Genomic DNA, 19,915 nt, shown 5'->3' with positions numbered 1-19,915 from the left:
TGCTGGAGAAGGCTTTGCGCAGCAGTCAGACTCTACCATCATCAATGCAAGATCTTGGTGAAAAATGAATGGAACACTGGATGGAAATAAGTCTTGTGACATTGCAGAAGCTTATCGAAACAATGCCACAGCAAATACGTGCCGTAATCAAAGCTAAAGGCGGTCCAACTAAATATTTTTGGTGGCGACTTTTTTTTGGGGGACGGGCAGTGTATATATTATATTTATATATATATATATATATATATATATATATATATATATATATATACACACACAGTACAGACCAAAAGTTTGGACACACCTTCTCATTCAAAGAGTTTTCTTTATTTTCATGACTATGAAAATTGTAGATTCACACTGAAGGCATCAAAACTATGAATTAACACATGTGGAATTATATACATAACAAACAAGTGTGAAACAACTGAAAATATGTCATATTCTAGGTTCTTCAAAGTAGCCACCTTTTGCTTTGATTACTGCTTTGCACACTCTTGGCATTCTCTTGATGAGCTTCAAGAGGTAGTCCCCTGAAATGGTTTTCACTTCACAGGTGTGCCCTGTCAGGTTTAATAAGTGGGATTTCTTGCCTTATAAATGGGGTTGGGACCATCAGTTGCGTTGAGGAGAAGTCAGGTGGATACACAGCTGATAGTCCTACTGAATAGACTGTTAGAATTTGTATTATGGCAAGAAAAAAGCAGCTAAGTAAAGAAAAACGAGTGGCCATCATTACTTTAAGAAATGAAGGTCAGTCAATCAGCCGAAAAATTGGGAAAACTTTGAAAGTAACGGCTATTTGACCATGAAGGAGAGTGATGGGGTGCTGCGCCAGATGACCTGGCCTCCACAGTCACCGGACCTGAACCCAATCGAGATAGTTTGGGGTGAGCTGGACCACAGAGTGAAGGCAAAAGGGCCAACAAGTGCTAAGCATCTCTGGGAACTCCTTCAAGACTGTTGGAAGACCATTTCAGGGGACTACCTCTTGAAGCTCATCAAGAGAATGCCAAGAGTGTGCAAAGCAGTAATCAAAGCAAAAGGTGGCTACTTTGAAGAACCTAGAATATGACATATTTTCAGTTGTTTCACACTTGTTTGTTATGTATATAATTCCACATGTGTTAATTCATAGTTTTGATGCCTTCATAGTCATGAAAATAAAGAAAACTCTTTGAATGAGAAGGAGTGTCCAAACTTTTGGTCTGTACTGTATATATATATATATATATATATATATATATATAGCGTAATAGACTATTGTGTAATAAATATTTCTTTATTCATAACATACAGAGTCAGGGACAGGACTCATCTCAGATTAATTTGCATATGTATCAAATCGGTTTTTATACACAATAAAAGCATGCAGAGCTATGGGGACTGGGTATTGCGGATGTGCTAGCGGCCATCTAGCAACCCATGTCCTCAGCTCTATACACAAAATCCTGGTGACAGGTTCCCTTTAAGCCTATTTATGAATATTAATTCTTGAGATTACTCAAAATATCAATTAATATTCCACTTTAACATGCCAATATCCTTATTGGAGCAGAAAAAAGGTTAATTAATGTATTATTTTACAGTTATAGGTGGCACAAATCCACATGGGACATAGGATACTTATATTTTACAGAATGGTGCCACTGAAGCACAGGACACCAGTATGTACACATAGGAGGATGGCACACGTGGTGACAGGGTTATTTTATTTTTTATGTAACTTGAGAGTGTGTGACAGGTGTCTTGACGGACGGACAGGCTGGAGTGACAGGTGTCTGGACTTGGTGATGATGACAGGGCTGATCTGTCACTGAATGTGGCAAATTGGCAGTAAAGGGGTTAATTATGTGTCAGGCAGGGGATGAGGCATAGAACTGATGATGACAGATGACGGCTAATAACAGATGAGGCACAGAACTGATCTGTCATTGATTTGGGCACAGAAGAGTGGCGTTTCAAGACTGAAGGGGTTAAAACGTTTGTGGTGAGTGGATTCTGATAAAGCTCCTTCTCTGATCGCTTCCCTGACAGAAATTGGGACGATCAGAGAAGGAGAGGACACACAGTACACAAAGTCCCTCAGTAAATAGCGTCAATGCGCTGTGATTGGTTCATCTGCAGTAATGGACCAACCACAGTGATCGCCGGCCAGTGAGCGCTGCGATTGGCTCCCCGCCTGAGTCGCTGGTTGCCTAGCAACCCCCGTGTGTCGGCAAAAACTGAACTGTCAAGCGCAGCGCTCCATGCGCCGACAGTGTAATCGCATCACATACATGCACGTGGGGATGCGGTGAGGCACCATATTCCCCCACGTACATGTACGTGGTGATGCACAAAGGGGTTAATAGAATCAGTACATCAGGGGACTAGTGTTGATCGCAAATATTCTAATTGCTAATTTTTATCGTGAATATCGGCACTTCGAGAATTTTGAATATAGTGCTATATCTTCGTGATCACGAATATTCTAGATTTTTTTTCATCAGTAACCTCCCTTCTTGGTTGTGGGCCAATGAGAAGGCTGCAATATCTTTGTCTGAGCTTAGCAACATCCCTAGCAACCAGTAGAAAATAGAAAAGTTGCCTATCCCTTACTATATAAGAACCGCCCGAGCAGCCATTTCTGCAGTTCTGAGAGAGAGAGCAGCGACACTGCTGTGCTCTGTGCTTTGCTGTGTCATTACATTAGCTAGTTATTTAGATAGATCATATATATATATATATATATATATATATACACACACACACACATACACATATATACACACACACATACAGATCACATTTGCATTTCACAGAGTGCGATCACATTTGCATTTTCCGTTTGTATATGTATTTCGCCATAGTGATATGCACCTACATACGGGTTGTGCTGACCCAATCCCCCACATTTTTTTCTTTGTAGTATATATTGGAGGCGTGGCGATCTCCTTTGAGTCATGCACACCTGTACAGTCAATCTGTCCTGGAAGCTGGTTTTAAAGTCAGTATAAAACTGAGTCTGCTTATATAGAACCTACCAGTAGCCATTTGGCTCCAGGAGAAGTATATGGTGGGCTCAGCATGCATGTTGGTACTTGCATCCCTGGATCCGATGAAAGCTGTAATGGCACCGGATGGGGTTAAAAGCAGAGTGTGCTTGGCTTGCATGCTGACCTGCATTCCCTGGACTTTGTGTGGCTGTCATGGCCCATAAACAGGTAGGAACTAGTGTTAGAGACCACTCAAATGAGACGACCTTGACGCGGTGAGTGGCTTATTACACTTTGGCCAAAATGTACACCAATGTCTCATCCAGCATGGAGGCAGGGCAGAGTGCTGGATGTAGAGTGCGATCACATTTGCATTTTCCGTTTGTATATGTATTTCGCCATAGTGATATGCACCTACATACGGGCTGTGCTGACCCAATCCCCCACATTATATCCTGATATAGCGTAGCTGATAGGAATTACTGTACTGTGCATTTTCCCCAGTCTCAAGAAACTTCTAGCAGCTGGAAAAATGTACCAAAAGTGACCCACGCCTGTATTGCACGTGCAATACTCGCATATTACATTGCCGATTTTTGCAATCAAGAAAATAATGACTGGAAATCACGAATTCTAGAATTTGCGAATTTATTGTGAATATTAGGCTAAACATTCACAAAATATCGCGAAAACTAATATTGCATATGCTGCTCATCACTACGGGGGATCATATTAACATAAATAACCTCAGCCTTAAAAATAAAACTGGGAGAAGGATATATTTGTGTACATGTTTCAATAATGCCCAAAAATGATTATACCAGATTTTGGCCCACAAACCAAAAAACATTACCTGTAGTCAGACCCATATGCAGGTTAAATATATAACAAATTGTATAGGATATCAATAATGGTGATGAAAATGGTTTACAGACCAGCTAATGATCAAAAAGGCATATCTGTATAATAGGGATCGACCAATATAGATTTTTTTTTTACAGCCAATACCGATAATCTGAACTTTCAGGCCGATAATTTATACTGTGCATTTTCATTTTTGAAAAAAAATAAAATTTCCTACACAAATCTGCTGAAAATGAACATGCTTATTGTTAATGTTTAGCTTTTTTTTTGTAATTCTTTCTTTTTCATTTATACTTAATATTTTGGGGTTTGCGTTTTTTTTTCTTTTTTTGCTAACTTTTAGCCCCCTTAGGGGCTAGAACCCTTGTCCTATTCACACTCTCCCTGCTGCTCTGTGCTTTGTGCACAGAGCAGCAGGGAGCAGACTATGACAGCCAGGGCTTCGGTAGCGTCCTGGCTGCCATGGTAACCGATCGGAGCCCCAGGCTTACACTGCTAGGGCTCCGATCAGAAGCTTACACTGCCACCAATGAGGAGGGGACTCTGATTTATACTGGGGGGCTTGGGTGGAGGGGGGGGGGGGGCACTGCGCCACCAATGTTTTTAATACTGGGTTTGGGGGGGGCGCCACCAATGAAGATAACTCGCCCATTAATTCATATACAGGAGGGGGGTGCTGGATCCATAATCATATAGCCGCACCCGACCTCTATGAGCGGTAGCTGCGATCCGCGACAGTTAACCCCTCTAGTACGGCAGGGGTTAACTGCCGCGGATGGCAGCTACTTATCATAGAGGTCGGGTGCGGCTATATGATTCTGCAGCCAGCTTCCCGCCTCCTGTTGAATTTGAATAAATGAGTGAGTTAACATCATTGGTGGCTCAGTGACCACTGCCCCTCCCGTCCTCCTCTCATTGGTGGCAGCAGCAGCACAGGTGGGAGGGAGACACTGCTTCTTTCTCCCCTGTGTTTCTGAGGGGACACGGATCGCGCTGACAGCAGCTCGATCCTTGTTCCCGATTAGTTAATCGGCAAAATAGATGCCGAACCGATAACTTTGAACATCCTGAATATCGGCCGATAATATCGATAAAACCGATAATCGGTCGATCCCCACTCTATAATATACCCAGGGAGAAAAAAATACAGTTGTGCTTCCCTTGTAGTATATATGCCAGGTCCAGGCCATCAGGCTCACTCACTATTTGTGCTTACACCCCACATACGGGGGCCAAGTAGTCTTTTGGCACAGTATAGCAACAATTGGAATGGTAGGTGTGTGACTGAGCGATGATGTGCACTCTCGCTTAGTAATATACCGCACCTACTCCTTATTCACAGCACCATCCATGGGGCTCAGTGTCTTAACTCTATAGGTAGCTCACAATTTATTCCTTCATCACTTTTAAGGTCAAAAGTAAAAGTTATGTTTTATTTAATCTGGGACAAGAGTAGTCAGTAGCCGTGTAGGCATTAGTGTTTGAGGTCCAGGCTTAGACACGGTCCAGTAATGTTTGCAGATTAGAATATCCGCATTGGCGATGCAGTGGTTGCCGCAGATTAAAATATCAGTATTGGTGGTGCAGTCGTTGCCATCTTGATGGAAAGTATAGTATCTATTAGGGTTGTCCCGATACCACTTTTTTAGGACCGAGTACAAGTACCGATACTTTTTTTCAAGTAGTCACCGATACCGAATACCGATACTTTTTTTAAATGTCATGTGACCGTTTTGGGGGATCTGTGGATCTGTGGATGACGCACTGTCATGTGGGGGATCTGTGGATGGCACTGTTATGGGGATCTGTGGATGGCACTGTTATGGGGGATCTGTGGATGGCACTGTTATGGGGGATCTGTGGATGGCACTGTTATGGGGGATCTGTGGATGGCACTGTTATGGGGGATCTGTGGATGGCACTGTTATGGGGGATCTGTGGATGGCGCTGTTATGGGGATCTGTGGATGGTGCTGTTATGGGGGATCTGTGGATGGCACTGTTATGGGGATCTGTGGATGGCACTGTTATGGGGATCTGTGGATGGCACTGTTATGGGGGATCTGTGGATGGCACTGTTATGGGGGATCTGTGGATGGCACTGTTATGGGGGATCTGTGGATGGTACTGCTATGGGGTGGGATATCTGTGGATGGCATTGTTATGGGGTGGGGGGATCTGAGGATGGCATTGTTATTTGGTGGGGGATCTGTGGATGGTGCTGTTATAGGGGATCTGTGGATGGAACTGTTATGGGGAGGATCTGTGGCTGACACTGCTATATGTCATCCACAGATCCCCCTCATAACAGTGTCCCCCAATACACCGGGCCCCGCCGCTCACCGAAGTATTTATAAACGTGAATCCTTATCCTGTTGTTAAGTTGAACTAACGCTGCCCTCTCCCATGTTCCCATGTCCCCCCTGTATCCCCATAGCACTTACTTAAGCTTCCATAGCAGGCAGAGCGGACGGCACCAGTAACGTCACTCACTGACGTCGCGCGCCTGCTCCGCCTGCTTCACTCATAAAGTGGGCGGAGCAGGCGCTCTACGTCAGTGAGTGACGTTACTGCTGCCGTCTGCTCTGCCTGCTATGGAAGCTTAAGTAAGTGCTGTGGGGATACAGGGGGGACATGGGAACATGGGAGAGGGCAGCGTTAGTTCAACTTAACAACAGGATAAGGATTCACGTTTATAAATACTTCGGTGAGCGGCGGGGCCCCGCCCATAGTTACGCCCATAGTATTCTATTTATGTATCGGGGCGGGGTATCGGCGGCTGAGTACCGCCGAGAAAACTCGGAATCGGTCCCGATACCGATACTAGTATCGGTATCGGGACAACCCTAGTATCTATCCATGAATAAATAAATTGGTGTCATAAATGTGGATGTAAACTGCTGTTTGGGTATGCATGCGGTGTTCAGAAGAGATGGACCACCTTTTAACTCTTGCAGCGCAGTTTGATGGATTGGCTTATGGGAGCCATGTTGCTATTGAACAACCTCTGGGGTACTGTCACCGCCAGCTCTGTGAGAAGATCTGGCAGATGTTCTTCTCTACCTGTTGTATGATGTTCTTTGTTTTGGTTTCACTTTCTATCTCCTTTCCTTCTCTCAGCTGTCACCTATTTGCACTGATTGTCTCCCTTTATATTTCCCTCCCATACTGCCTCACTTTGCAGTTTATACTTCTTCCTGGATTGTGTTCACTGCTGGAGCCTGCTTCTCCTGATTCCTCAGATAAGTCTGTTTCCTTTATTTGTGTTTTCTTGCTGCCTTGATTGTAGGTGACCCTGACTCCGTCCGTATTAAGTGCAGGGAGCCGGTGGTCATGTCCCCTCACTATTGTAGGGTTTTCAGGTGTCACATAGTATAAGGTACGAGGACATGCATTCGTCTACCATAAAGACCTTTGCATGGGCATAGCAGTCAGGGAGAGCTCTAGGGGTTTTATAGAGCTCACCCATATGCTCCTTAGTTTGGGATCAAGCCAGTCGGATGTTTATTTATATGTTCCAGCTTTCTGCAACACCATCCGTGACAGGTACTAGCACATTTTCTGACAACCATATGTTTATGGCTCTGTGAGGGCTTATTTTTTTGCTGGGCGAGTTGTTATTATTGGTTTTATTTTGGCGTACATAAAACTTTTTGGTCACTTTTTAGGAAGTAGGATAAACTTTTTTTGGGGGGGGTTTTTGTTACTGCAGCGTGCACAGTGTAGGAAAAAAACAAAACATTTAGGGGCACATTTATTAAGACTGGCGTTTTAGACTCCGGTCTTAACAAAGGCCCATAGCTGGTGGTGGATCCTCTGAAGTTATGTATAGACGCAGGCCTCTCCATAAATTCGGCACATCCAGCGTCAGTTCTAAATGTAAGACAGCATTTTCTATGCCCGTTTTAGACCATTTTCTATGCCTAACACAGGCATAGAAAATGGTGAATGACACGGGCCTGCCATTTTAGAACTGGTGTGAGTGGGGCGCAGTCGCAACTAACTGTTGTGCCACCATCTGTGCCCGAAATACACCTTATTTAGACCCCTTTATCTTTATTCCGTTAGGCAGTACGATTCCAGAGATACTTATATTATATAGTTTTTTTTAATGTTTTACCACTTTTACACAAAGCATTTTTTTTTAAACAAAATTAGCTTTGTTTTTGCAACACCATTTTCTGAGAGCCATATTACTTTTTTGTATCTATGGTCTTGTGTTGGGGGCTTGTTTTTAGTGGGGTGAGGTGACGTTTTCATAGTTACCATTTTGGGGTACACTTGAATTTTTGATTGTTCCATATTGTACCTTTTGTGAGGCAAGGTGACCAAAAAATGGCTGTTTTGGCATAATTTATTTATTTTTTATGGCGGTCACTTAAGGGGGTAGAGCATGTGATACTTTTATAGATCAGGTCATTACGGAAGCAGTGATACCCAATGTCCATTTTTTTCAGTTTAAAGGTACTGTCACACTTACGTTGTGAAAATCCGTCAGGCAGTTCTGGAAACGGATAGCATTTGTAGAGTGATCCGGATCCGTCTAATAAATGCATTGAAACACTGGATCCGTCTCTCTGGTGTCATCTGGAAAAACAGATCCGGTATTTATTTATTTTTTTGCATTTTTAAACCGGATCCGTTTTGCCAGAACACTTGGTGCCGGATTCGGCATTAATGCATTTCAATGGAAAATAATGCCGGATCCAGCATTCTGGCAAGTGTTCCGGAATTTTGGACGGAGAAAATACTGCAGCATGCTGTGGTATTTTCTCTGTCCAGAAACCGTACAGTGACTGAACTGAAGACATCCTGAACGGAATTGCTCTCCATTCAGAATGCATTAGGATAAAACTTAACAGTTCTTTTACCGGTATTGAGCCCCTAGGACGGAACTCAATACCGGAAAAGTTTAACGCAAGGTATGCCTTAGCAGCCAGCAGAACCCTGTAATTGAAGTGCGGGTTTTCCATATTTTCATCGTTGCAGTCTATGTAATGCATTTTTCCATCAATGCAATGAAAGTAGTGGAACACTGCGATCCCGGCAGTGATACCAGCCATTTCAGGTGGTTTTTTTGTGGCAGTTGAGATCGTACCCCCAATTGTAACATTGTGTAATTATAGTTTGAAACAACTGCATAAACACACAATTGCTACTTACATCTATGCGATTGTCAAATAATAATTACCAAAACGTCACAATAACTACACAAACTGATTATGCCGAATCTGAAAAAAATTGAAGTGTATAGCATAGATATGTTTTGTACCATATGGATAAAATATACATAGATAATGACAACTGATGTTATAAGGTAATTATGTATCACATTCATTGTCTGCGGTGTATATTGGACAGAGCTTAATATATTTAATATGTATAGAACATTATTCTCCAGCTGTTACTGCAGTTGGACAGCCTAGCGCTGTCAGGCATGCTGAAAAGTTGTAGAATAATTCTGTATACAGTCTGTTTGTGAATCAAGGCACAGTTAATAGATGAAAGCTGTGTATGCTGCAGATAATTTATCCACCATTATGATAGGTTTAGATACACCAGCGTAACACCAAACATGAGGGCTAGATCCAGTGGTTTAGTAGACACTATTACACACTGGATAAAGAGTGCCGTCTAAAACATCATGAGCCTGGATACATTGCCATTCTAACAATATCAAACATGATATCCTTAGATACACCCGTTCAGCAGATGACATCACACATCTTAAATTTAGATACAGTGGCTCTGCAACACAGCATTACACATGGTAGACTTTGGGGTACATCAGTTTAGTATCGATTATCATGAGATGAGATACATGTGTGCAGCAGCACAGTATCAAACATGATAACTTTAGATACACCAGCTCAACAGCACCATTTCACACATTATATTTAGATATCTAGGATGACTATCACAGTATCAAACATGAAAAGCAGAACACATACTCCACCACTGCTCTATTCATATGAAGGTAGTCACTGGACCTCTTTTCTCGTGATTAACGGAACAGAAAAGTATGAGCTAGTTATACTGAGAACAGCAACTAAAGTTATGGGTTGTAACTTCCCACAAATATACTAAAAGCTCACAGCTATAAAACGTCAAACACCTGCAAAGTTACAATGTGATTTTAAAAATAAAGCTTAATAGAAGGAGGAAGATGGAATTCAAGCTGCGAAGCATCCACCATCTGATAGACACCAACAGCATTCGATGGACCCCATAGCTTATCATGTTGGTCCATCATTTTACCAGAAAAAATTGCTCTGTGTATAGTACTATTTTTATGTTACACGTGACTGAATATGCAATGGGATGAGGAATAACTTTTTCTGACGATTAGATGACTTGTATCCTGCATTACCAGTAGTTCCAAACGCAAGCATCATCTTTAATGGTCTGTTTTTCCTCCGCTCAGTTTCAAGGTGGGCAGAAAATTGCTGGTATAATGTCTTCCATACACAGCACACAAAGATCCTGTCCACTTATCTCTATCTCTCTACACAATAGCAGCATGGGCGACATTAAACAGCTGTACTCAGCAGGGTTGCTGTGAATCCAGCAATGCTGCGAGACAGTAAAACATGGTCTCTGTGTCTTTGTTACTCTCTCTCTGCAGCTGGAACTCCTTCCTATCCCTCTCTATAGACACTTATGGCCAGCAACTGCAACCCCAGTTAAGCAGAAAATCAGCGACTCTGAAGAGTTTTTCTTAGTGAATTCAGAATAAATTATAATTGCAGGAGGATGGGGGCATTGGGAGAAGAGACTAATAAATGAAGAAAAAGATTATTTTAAGTTAAAAGATCTAGTATGTTCCTTTTTCCCCCTTGTACTACTGACTGCGAAGTTCTTATACAGTATATTCAATGTATTGCCTAGAATGTATTATCCATTCAGTGGTAACTTGACATTTCTTAAAGATTCCAAGATTTTGAACTCAGCTAAATTACACATCAGTACACTTACAGTTGTGTTCAAAATAATAGCAGTGTTTAAAAAAGTGAATAAAGCTCAAAATCCTTCTAAGGCTACTTTCACACTGGCGTTTCTGGGTCCGCTTGCGAGATCCGTTTCAGGGCTCTCACAAGCGGCCCAAAACTGATCAGTTTAGCCCCAATGCATTCTGAATGGATAAGGATCCGTTCAGAATGCACAAGTTTTACTCCGTTCAGCCTCCATTCCGCTCTGGAGGCGGACACCAAAACGATGTCCGCCTGAAGATACGGAGCCAAACGGATCCGTCCTGACTTACAATGTAAGTCAATGGGGACAGATACATTTTCACTGACACAATATGCTGCAATTGAAAACGGATCCGCCTCCCATTGACTTTCAGTGTAAGTCAAAACGGATCCATTTGCATTATCATGAACAAAAAAAATAAAAATGTTACATTTTTTTTTGTTAGTTTTTTTTGTTCATGGTAATGCAAACGGATCAGTTCTGAACAGATACAAGCGTTTGCATTATCGGTGCAGATCCATCTGTGCAGATACAAGACTGATCCACACCTAACGCAGGTGTGAAAGTAGCCTAATAACTTTTATTTCCATACACACAAATGCATTGGGAACACTACACATTCTATTCTAAATCAAAACATGAAGAAAAATATATCACATTTTTGTTGTTCCTCTAATAAAATTAGAGAAAAGTGAATATTAGACTGTTAAAAAAAATAGCAGTGTTTGTATTCTTCTTTACAAACTCAAACATTTACTATATAAACTGAAAAATGTTTGAAGATTTTGCTTTCCTTTGAATCACTTAACTAATATTTAGTTGTATAACCGTTGTTTCTGAGAACTGCTGTACATCGGTGTTGCATGGAGACAACCAACTTCTGGCCCCTGTGAACAGGTATTCCAGCCCAGGATGATTGGACTACATTCCACAGTTCTTCTCTATTTCTTGGTTTTGCCTCAGAAAGTGCATTTTTTATGTCACCTCACAAGTTTTCTATTGGATTAAGATCCAGGAATTGGGCTGGCCACTCCATAACGTCAATCTTGTTGGTCTGGAACCAAGATGTTGCACGTTTACTGGTGTCGTTGTCTTGTTGGAACACCCATTTCAAGGGCATTTCCTCTTCAGCATAAGGCAGTATGACCTCTTCAAGTATTCTGATGTATTTAAACTGATCCATGATACCTGGTATGCGATAAATAGGCCCAACACCCTAGTATGAGAAACATCCCCATATCATGATGCTGGCGCCACCATGCTTCACTGTCTTCACAGTGTATTGTGGCTTGAATTCAGTGTTTGGGGGTCGTCTGACAAACTGTCTCCGGACACTAGACCCAAAAAGAACAATCTTACTTTCATCAGTCCAGAAAATGTGGTGCCATTTCTCTTTAGGGCAGTCAATGTGCTCTTTGGCAAATTGTAACCTCTTCAGCACATGTCTTTTTTTCAACAGTGGGACTTTGCGGGGGCTTCTTGGAGATAGCTTGTCTTCACGTAGGTGTCTTCTAATTGTAACAGTACTCACAGGTAACTTTAGACCTTCTTTGATCTTCCTGGAGCGGATTGTTGGCCGAGTCCCTGCCATTTTGGCTATTCTTCTATCCATTCGAATGGTAGTTTTTCGCTTTCTTCCACGCCTTTCAGGTTTTGGTTGCCATTTTGAAGCATTTGCAATCATTTTAGCTGAGCAGCCTATCATTTTCTGCACTTCTTTATCTGTTTTCCCCTCTCCAATCAACGCTGTACTTCTGAACAATGTCTGGATTGACACAATTTCCTCAGAATTTCAGAAAGAAATGCACTGCAACCAGCATGTACAACATTTGATGCCTTCCTTCCTTAAATAAGGGCAATCATTGCCACCTGTTTTTCAAAGAATAAATGACCTCACTCGTTGAACTCCACACTGCTATTATTTTGAACATGCTCCTTTCAATAAGTGATTGAATCACAGAGAATCAGCAGCATGTCATGACTGTTGGATTTCTATTACTCTACTGTGTACATCTGCTAGTAAATTATTTGCCATGTAGAAGTATTATTTCTACCAAAAACAGTGATTGATCAGGTTAGTGATGTCTGACTGCTATTATTGTGAACACAACTGTATAAGGCAATAGCCAACTGCTCATAGACATTAAACATCTGTCCGGTCAGCATATATCTCTGCAAGGACATTTTTTAAAGTCCTTGCAGAGTTAGCATCTGCAAGCTAATAATGCAGCTCACAGAGTGGGGAGTCCACTGTCAGTAACAACCTAGAAGGCAGGGACTGTTTTTCACGAATTGAGCACTATATAGACAGATCAGGAAGCGCCAATGCCACTTCCCGCTGCAGTCCTTGCAGTCATATGATCGATGAAGGCCAAGTAACTGCACGAGCTGATAGTAGGCCCAGATAAGATCTGCAGCGAGGCTGAATAGCCTTGTTAAAGGCTGCAGGGCTGTATTCCCCTTGTAACCAACGCGTCAGCCTGAGTTATAGGAGAAATCAGCAGTAAAAAATGTAATGTTAAATGCCCTCCAAAGCTATTGTATGACCGTATGGGAAGCATAAAATGTAAGATAAAAAAAAATAAAGACCCCTTTTTAAACATTTTTCTTGGTATAAAATTAAAAACCTGGTGTTTAAATTGGTTAAAGAGGACCTTTCACTACAATAAAAAATCTAGACTAAGCATACAGACATGGAGAGCGGCGCCCAGGGATCTCCCTGCACTTACTATTATCCCTGGGCGCCGCTCCGTTCTCCCGGTATAGGCTCCGGTAGCTTCATATGTTCGGCTCAACTGGGTGGAGCCTGCCGGTGTCTCCTTCTCCCAGGCTGTAGCGCTGGCCAATCGCAGCGCTCAGCTCATAGCCTGAGAGTTTTTTTTTCTCCCAGTTGAGCCGAAAATCTGGAGATACCGGAGCGGCGCCCAGGGATAATAGTAAGTGCAGGGAGATCCCTGGGCGCCGCTCTCGATGTCTGTTTGCTTAGTTTAGATTTTTTATTGTAGTGAAAGTTCCTCTTTAAGCAAGATGAATGTGGCAGTGGAAAATGTAGTGTATATTCTGCACGAATGTAAATTAAATGGACTGCACTATGAGGTTTTTCCTTACCTTAGAGTTATAGGATCCTTTACTGCAAAAGGCTGATTAATCACACCCATTATTGGATGCCCTGTGTCCATAAGAAAAACTCCTATCAGCACAGTTACACACTGAAGACCTTTAGGATAAATCCCTTTCTCTGGCTGGATATCTCCTGACCCTTTAATATATTGGTACGTGGAGTCTGAAATTAGAACAAAAAAAGATATATTGTTCACCAAGAGTTAGGCTGGATTAGTACTAAACCACATTAAGTTGCAACTATTTACAATATGCCCTTGCCTGCTTGGTCTAATAATTTGACTGACTGGAAAATCATCACTGCTTCCAAGGTAAAAAAACAAAAACACAATTTTCTCTTTTTTTTGCTGCCCCCCCCTAAAAAAAATAAAAATAAAAAAAAATAGTTCATTGAGCAATAATTCTAGGCATCCTGTTAAAAAAAATAAAAAATCATCTCTTCTTGCATATCAAGTGATAAGCACATTGTTGTTCAGTAAGTCAGATCAAGGGCATAATAAATCATCCAAAATGGCAGATCAAAAGATCATCAGATTATCTGTTGGCCTGCAAACGAACATGAAAATAATAGCCTTAAATGTCCAATCTTTATCTAATGTGGTAAAGATTAAGGCCCTTCTACATGGGCTGAGGATCAAGATAATCATTGTGAACGAATGCTCCTTCCCAATAATTGCCATGTATGAGAAGTGGTGGAGGGATGTATTGCGCTCAAACAAGGAAACTATATGAGGACAATGGATCATAGTAACTGTACATCCCCATACATAACCAATCATTCCTGCATGTAATTGTAGCCAACAAGTGGGCAATAATTGGAAATTCTCATTCTTGATCAGTACTTGCTCTGTTGGCCAACATAAACATGAAGTTACTCTTAGGCCAAGTTCACACTTATTTCGATGAAGCCAAAGAGGTGGAACAAACGTTGAGGTGCTCGGTGTTTAGAGTAGTGCTGCTTCTTACACCCAGGATGTCACAGGATATGCTCAATATATCAGTACATTTTCATTGACTATTTCTTGAAATTACGCTGCCCTGTAGACACCCTATCAGATAGATTATGCATATACAATTTTTGCAACACCCCCAGCGGAATTCTCTGTATCCCCTTTTATAACGTGCCACTCTCGCCCCAATTTACGCACCTAGTGATCATGTTGAATTTTAGTATTTACCAATAAAAAGATATACAATTTTACCTTCGAGTCCCATTAGCTTTTAGTAACATAGTAACATAGTACATAAGGCCGAAAAAAGACATTTGTCCATCCAGTTCAGCCTGTTATCCTGCAGGTTGATCCAGAGAAAGGCAAATAAACCCTGTGAGATACAAGCCAATTTGTTATACAGACCGACTTAGCAGTGCAAGTGGCTGCAATACTGGGCCTGAACAAGGTTGTATTGGCCATGGATAATACAGCAGACCCACATTTTCAAAGGGTAGTGCAGATATTTTAGAAATTCAAGCTATGACCACATAAATCTTTGGAGTTTTGCCTCAGTAAAATTATATTTTCTCTTGAAGGATCCCTACAATCTCTTTTCAGGATCCCTCCATGCTCTTCATTTCCTTTCTCCTCGACCCTGAAACAACTGGTCCAGAATAGAGTGGGGTTCCTTAATGGCCTCAATTTTCATAGTTGCCCTGTGTCCTCCTGAAAACAAAAGGGGGCAGCCTCCCCCTCATCTAAATCAATCTGAAAACTAGATGAGTCAGGAGTCTGGACTATAGGACAAAAAGGCTGAGGTGATGGCGAGTTTAATCTCGGAGAAACAGACTTTCACTTTAATAACAATTCTTAAATTATACATAAAAGAGGGAGCCTCTTCAGTCACCACTTTTAAACTGTACACATTGAAATAAGTTTTTTTATGGAACTGGTACATCACTTTCTTACAAATAACACATTCCTTGTGAGAAGATTCAGTGCCAGATCGTACAAAGGGGATTTATATGTCCTATAACATAATAATAAAGGCATAAGGGCAGCACAGTAGTTCAGTCGCCTTGCAGCGCTGGAGTTCTAGGTTCGAATCAGACCAAGATATCAGACATCTGCACCGACTTGTATGGTCTCCCCGTGTTTGTGTGGGTTTCCTTGTGGTACTTTGGTTTCCTCCCATACTGATAGGGAATTTAGTTTGTGAGCCCCGCTGGGAACAGCGAGTGATGATAATGTCTGTAAATTGCTGTGGAATATGCCAGTGCTATATAACTATATATAAGTTCGGAACTGGAAATACATTACCACTACCCCGGGGGAAGGGATTCCCAAGCCCCAAGGAAATCTCTAGTCTGTCCGCGTCATAGTGCCACATTATGGAGATCCACAGCGCAAAAAAACTGACCCGGAGTTGGCACTGAAAGCCCGGGGCTGCCTTAGATCCTTCTGCACCAGCACTCCTGGCACCATGGGGGAAAAAAGGCTGGGCAAGAAGAAAGCTGTCAAAAAAAAAGACACCAGCAGGGAGAGCTTCTATGCATCCCCCAGGGACAGGAAACAACTGAAGCAGTTAACGTGGAAAAGGGTTTAATCTGTTGCGTCTACATTGTTTCTTGTCCCTGTGGAGGTGGGAAACTCCTGTCAGTGCGATTGTGGAGGCGCTGGTAAGAAGGAACCTTATACACGCACAGTAGCTATGGAGTACAGGTCAAACAATGCAGATATTTGTATTTACAGCAAGATTGAAGCCTGGTGTTTAACTCACCAATAGGATCCACCCAAACTGCAATGTTATCTAGAGGGATGCTCACATTAACAGCATCTAAAGTCGCGTCTGTCAGAGTCACCTCCTGGTGAACAGCTCTTGCTAAAGTCTTGGCTGCAGCCTTGTTGTTATCCAGTACCTTCTCCAACAGACTCGCAGTTTCCTGCTCTGAAGGACAGACTTTAACAATAATTTTTTCTCCTAACAATAAAAGGACAAATTGACATAAGATTATCAAACATACTGTAGTGTTACATATTTTCAGGGAAAATGTTAAATGAATAAACCATTATAAACAAAATTGCTTGTGAAATATATAGTAGAAGTATAACAGTGGAAACATACCAAAAATATTCAGAGAGGTCGCAGCATGCACGATTTTGGTCCGACTTTCATTCCGCATTCAATTTAATGTGCTTTGTTTTTTGGTTTCATTCTTCCGTTTTTTTGATGGATATGAGAAAAATCATGACATACTAATGGCATACAGACAAAAAACAGCCAAACTGAACACAGTCAGACAATTTTTATACCACACAGATGGAAATCTGCCAATTTTTTTTTTTAGAGGACAGAACACAAAAGATCACTCATTTGCTCAACATCAATTATAGCCAAGCTCCTGTACACGAAGCCGATGGTAGTTCTGTGATATCCACTTGTGCATTAGGGCCTACATATATGTTCAAGGAGTTAAAAAAACGTGATTACTGATTTTAATCAATGGCCCCAATCTATTAGTGTTATTATGGGCAGAATTATGATTCACAGGTTAGCACAGTGCTGAGGTCATGGGTTCAAATCCGACTAACCGCAACATCTGCGTAGGGTTTGTATGTTCTTCCCTTGTTTAAGTGAGTTTCCACTGGGTGCTCCAGTTGTCTCCCACACTCCAAAAATAATAACTGAGCGAAGTCTCCCACTATCCAATTACCAGTAAGTGTAAAGTCAGGAAGGGACCAAAGCCTGATTACCTTTACACCCAAAAGCAAGATCAGATGAGAAATACAGATCCAAGTTATAGTGTTTAAAGAATGTAAGAGGATGACCTAGTAGATGCTTTGCGAATGTCCTCAAGGTCACCTCTGCTTTTTCCGCTAAAGATATGGAAACCAATCTAGTCGAGTGTGCTGTCAGTCCCTTTGGCAAAGGTTTCTGCATGGAGTGATAAGCTAAATACACTGCTCAAAAAAATAAAGGGAACACAAAAATAACACATCCTAGATCTGAGTTAATTAAATATTCTTCTGAAATACTTAGTTCTTTACATAGTTGAATGTGCTGACAACAAAATCACACAAAAATTAAAAAATGGAAATCAAATTTTTCAACCAATGGAGGTCTGGATTTGGAGTCAAACTCAAAATTAAAGTGAAAAAACACACTACAGGCTGATCCAACTTTGATGTAATGTCCTTAAAACAAGTCAAAATGAGGCTCAGTAGTGTGTGTGGCCTCCACGTGCCTGTATGACCTCCCTACAACGCCTGTGCATGCTCCTGATGAGGTGGCGGACGGTCTCCTGAGGGATCTCCTCCCAGACCTGGACTAAAGCATCTGCCAACTCCTGGACAGTCTGTGGTGCAACGTGACGTTGGTGGATAGAGCGAGACATGATGTCCCAGATGTGCTCAATTGGATTCAGGTCTGGGGAATGGCGGGCCAGTCCATAGCATCAATGCCTTCGTCTTGCAGGAACTGCTGACACACTCCAGCCACATGAGGTCTAGCATTGTCTTGCATTAGGAGGAACCCAGGGCCAACCGCACCAGGATATGGTCTCACAAGGGGTCTGAGGATCTCATCTCGGTACCTAATGGCAGTCAGGCTACCTCTGGCGAGCACATGGAGGGCTGTGCGTCCCTCCAAAGAAATGCCACCCCACACCATTACTGACCCAATGCCAAACCGGTCATGCTGGAGAATGGTGCAGGCAGCAGAACGTTCTCCACGGCGTCTCCAGACTCTGTCACGTCTGTGCTCAGTGTGAACCTGCTGTCATCTGTGATGAGCACAGGGCGCCAGTGGCGAATTTGCCAATCTTGGTGTTCTCTGGCAAATGCCAAACGTCCTGCACGGTGTTGGGCTGTAAGCACAACCCCCACCTGTGGACGTCGGGCCCTCATATCACTCTCATGGAGTCTGTTTCTGACCGTTTGAGCAGACACATGCACATTTGTGGCCTGCTGGAGGTCATTTTGCAGAGTTCTGGCAGTGCTCCTCCTGTTCCTCCTTGCACAAAGGCGGAGGTAGCGGTCCTGCTGCTGGGTTGTTGCCCTCCTACGGCCTCCTCCACGTCTCCTGATGTACTGGCCTGTCTCCTGGTAGCGCCTCCATGCTCTGGACACTACGCTGATAGACACAGCAAACCTTCTTGCCACAGCTCGCATTGATGTGCTATCCTGGATAAGCTGCACTACCTGAGCCACTTGTGTGGGTTGTAGACTTCGTCTCATGCTACCACTAGAGTGAAAGCACCGCCAGCATTCAAAAGTGACCAAAACATCAGCCAGGAAGCATAGGAACTGAGAAGTGGTCTGTGGTCACCACCTGCAGAACCACTCCTTTATTGGGGGTGTCTTGCTAATTGCCTATAATTTCCACCTGTTGTCTATCCCATTTGCACAACAGCATGTGAAATTGATTGTCACTCAGTGTTGCTTCCTAAGTGGACAGTTTGATTTCACAGAAGTGTGATTGACTTGGAGTTACATTGTGTTGTTTAAGTGTTCCCTTTATTTTTTTGAGCAGTGTATATAGTCTGATTAATTCATCTAGCTAAGTAGTATTTACTAGCTGATGTTTCTGTATTTGGGCCTGCAAACTGTACAAAAAGGGAAGAACATTGTCACGACGTTCTGTAGATGGTGTGTTCCTCAGCAGGCAGCGCCGCTGGCAGTCAGTTGTCAGGACAACGAGGCCAAGCTTCCTGGTTCAGAAAGCATCAGCCAATCAGAAGTTCACCGATGTCATCAGCCATGTGACACTGGATGGGTCACATGACCAGGAAGTGCTGCCTATTTAAACAGACAGCCTGCTGGCCACAGGTTGCCTGTGATTGGTTTCATCCTTTGGATCGCCACACTAGCATTTGTTCCTGTGAAGTTGCTATTGGATTCCTGACCCTAGTTTGTACCCCGATTGACTTGTTGCTGGTTCTAATTCGGTTCTGATTCTCCTGGTATTGACCTCGGCTTGGTACGTTTTCTGGTTGTCCACTGTGCCACTCTGTCACTACTCGTCTGCTATTTTGTTTCCCTGTGTTCCCTC

At 42.5% G+C, this 19,915-nt stretch overlaps 1 protein-coding gene across 2 annotated transcripts in view; it reads right to left on the bottom strand.

Annotated features, from left to right (window-relative positions):
- Window positions 1–19,915, bottom strand: part of INPP1 (inositol polyphosphate-1-phosphatase) — a 272,313-nt gene that overhangs the window by 111,083 nt on the left and 141,315 nt on the right. For both annotated transcript variants that reach the window (XM_040440671.1, XM_040440672.1), the window contains exons 4-5: window positions 16,646–16,846; window positions 13,922–14,096 (exon numbers count right to left, since the gene is read on the bottom strand). In XM_040440671.1, coding sequence (XP_040296605.1) covers window positions 13,922–14,096; window positions 16,646–16,846 — 376 coding nt within the window. The remainder of the gene's footprint in view (window positions 1–13,921; window positions 14,097–16,645; window positions 16,847–19,915) is intronic.

The sequence above is a fragment of the Bufo bufo genome, chromosome 7, assembly GCF_905171765.1.
Source record: "Bufo bufo chromosome 7, aBufBuf1.1, whole genome shotgun sequence".
In the NCBI taxonomy this organism is placed as follows: domain Eukaryota; kingdom Metazoa; phylum Chordata; class Amphibia; order Anura; family Bufonidae; genus Bufo; species Bufo bufo.
This window is presented reverse-complemented; position numbering and strand designations above follow the sequence as displayed.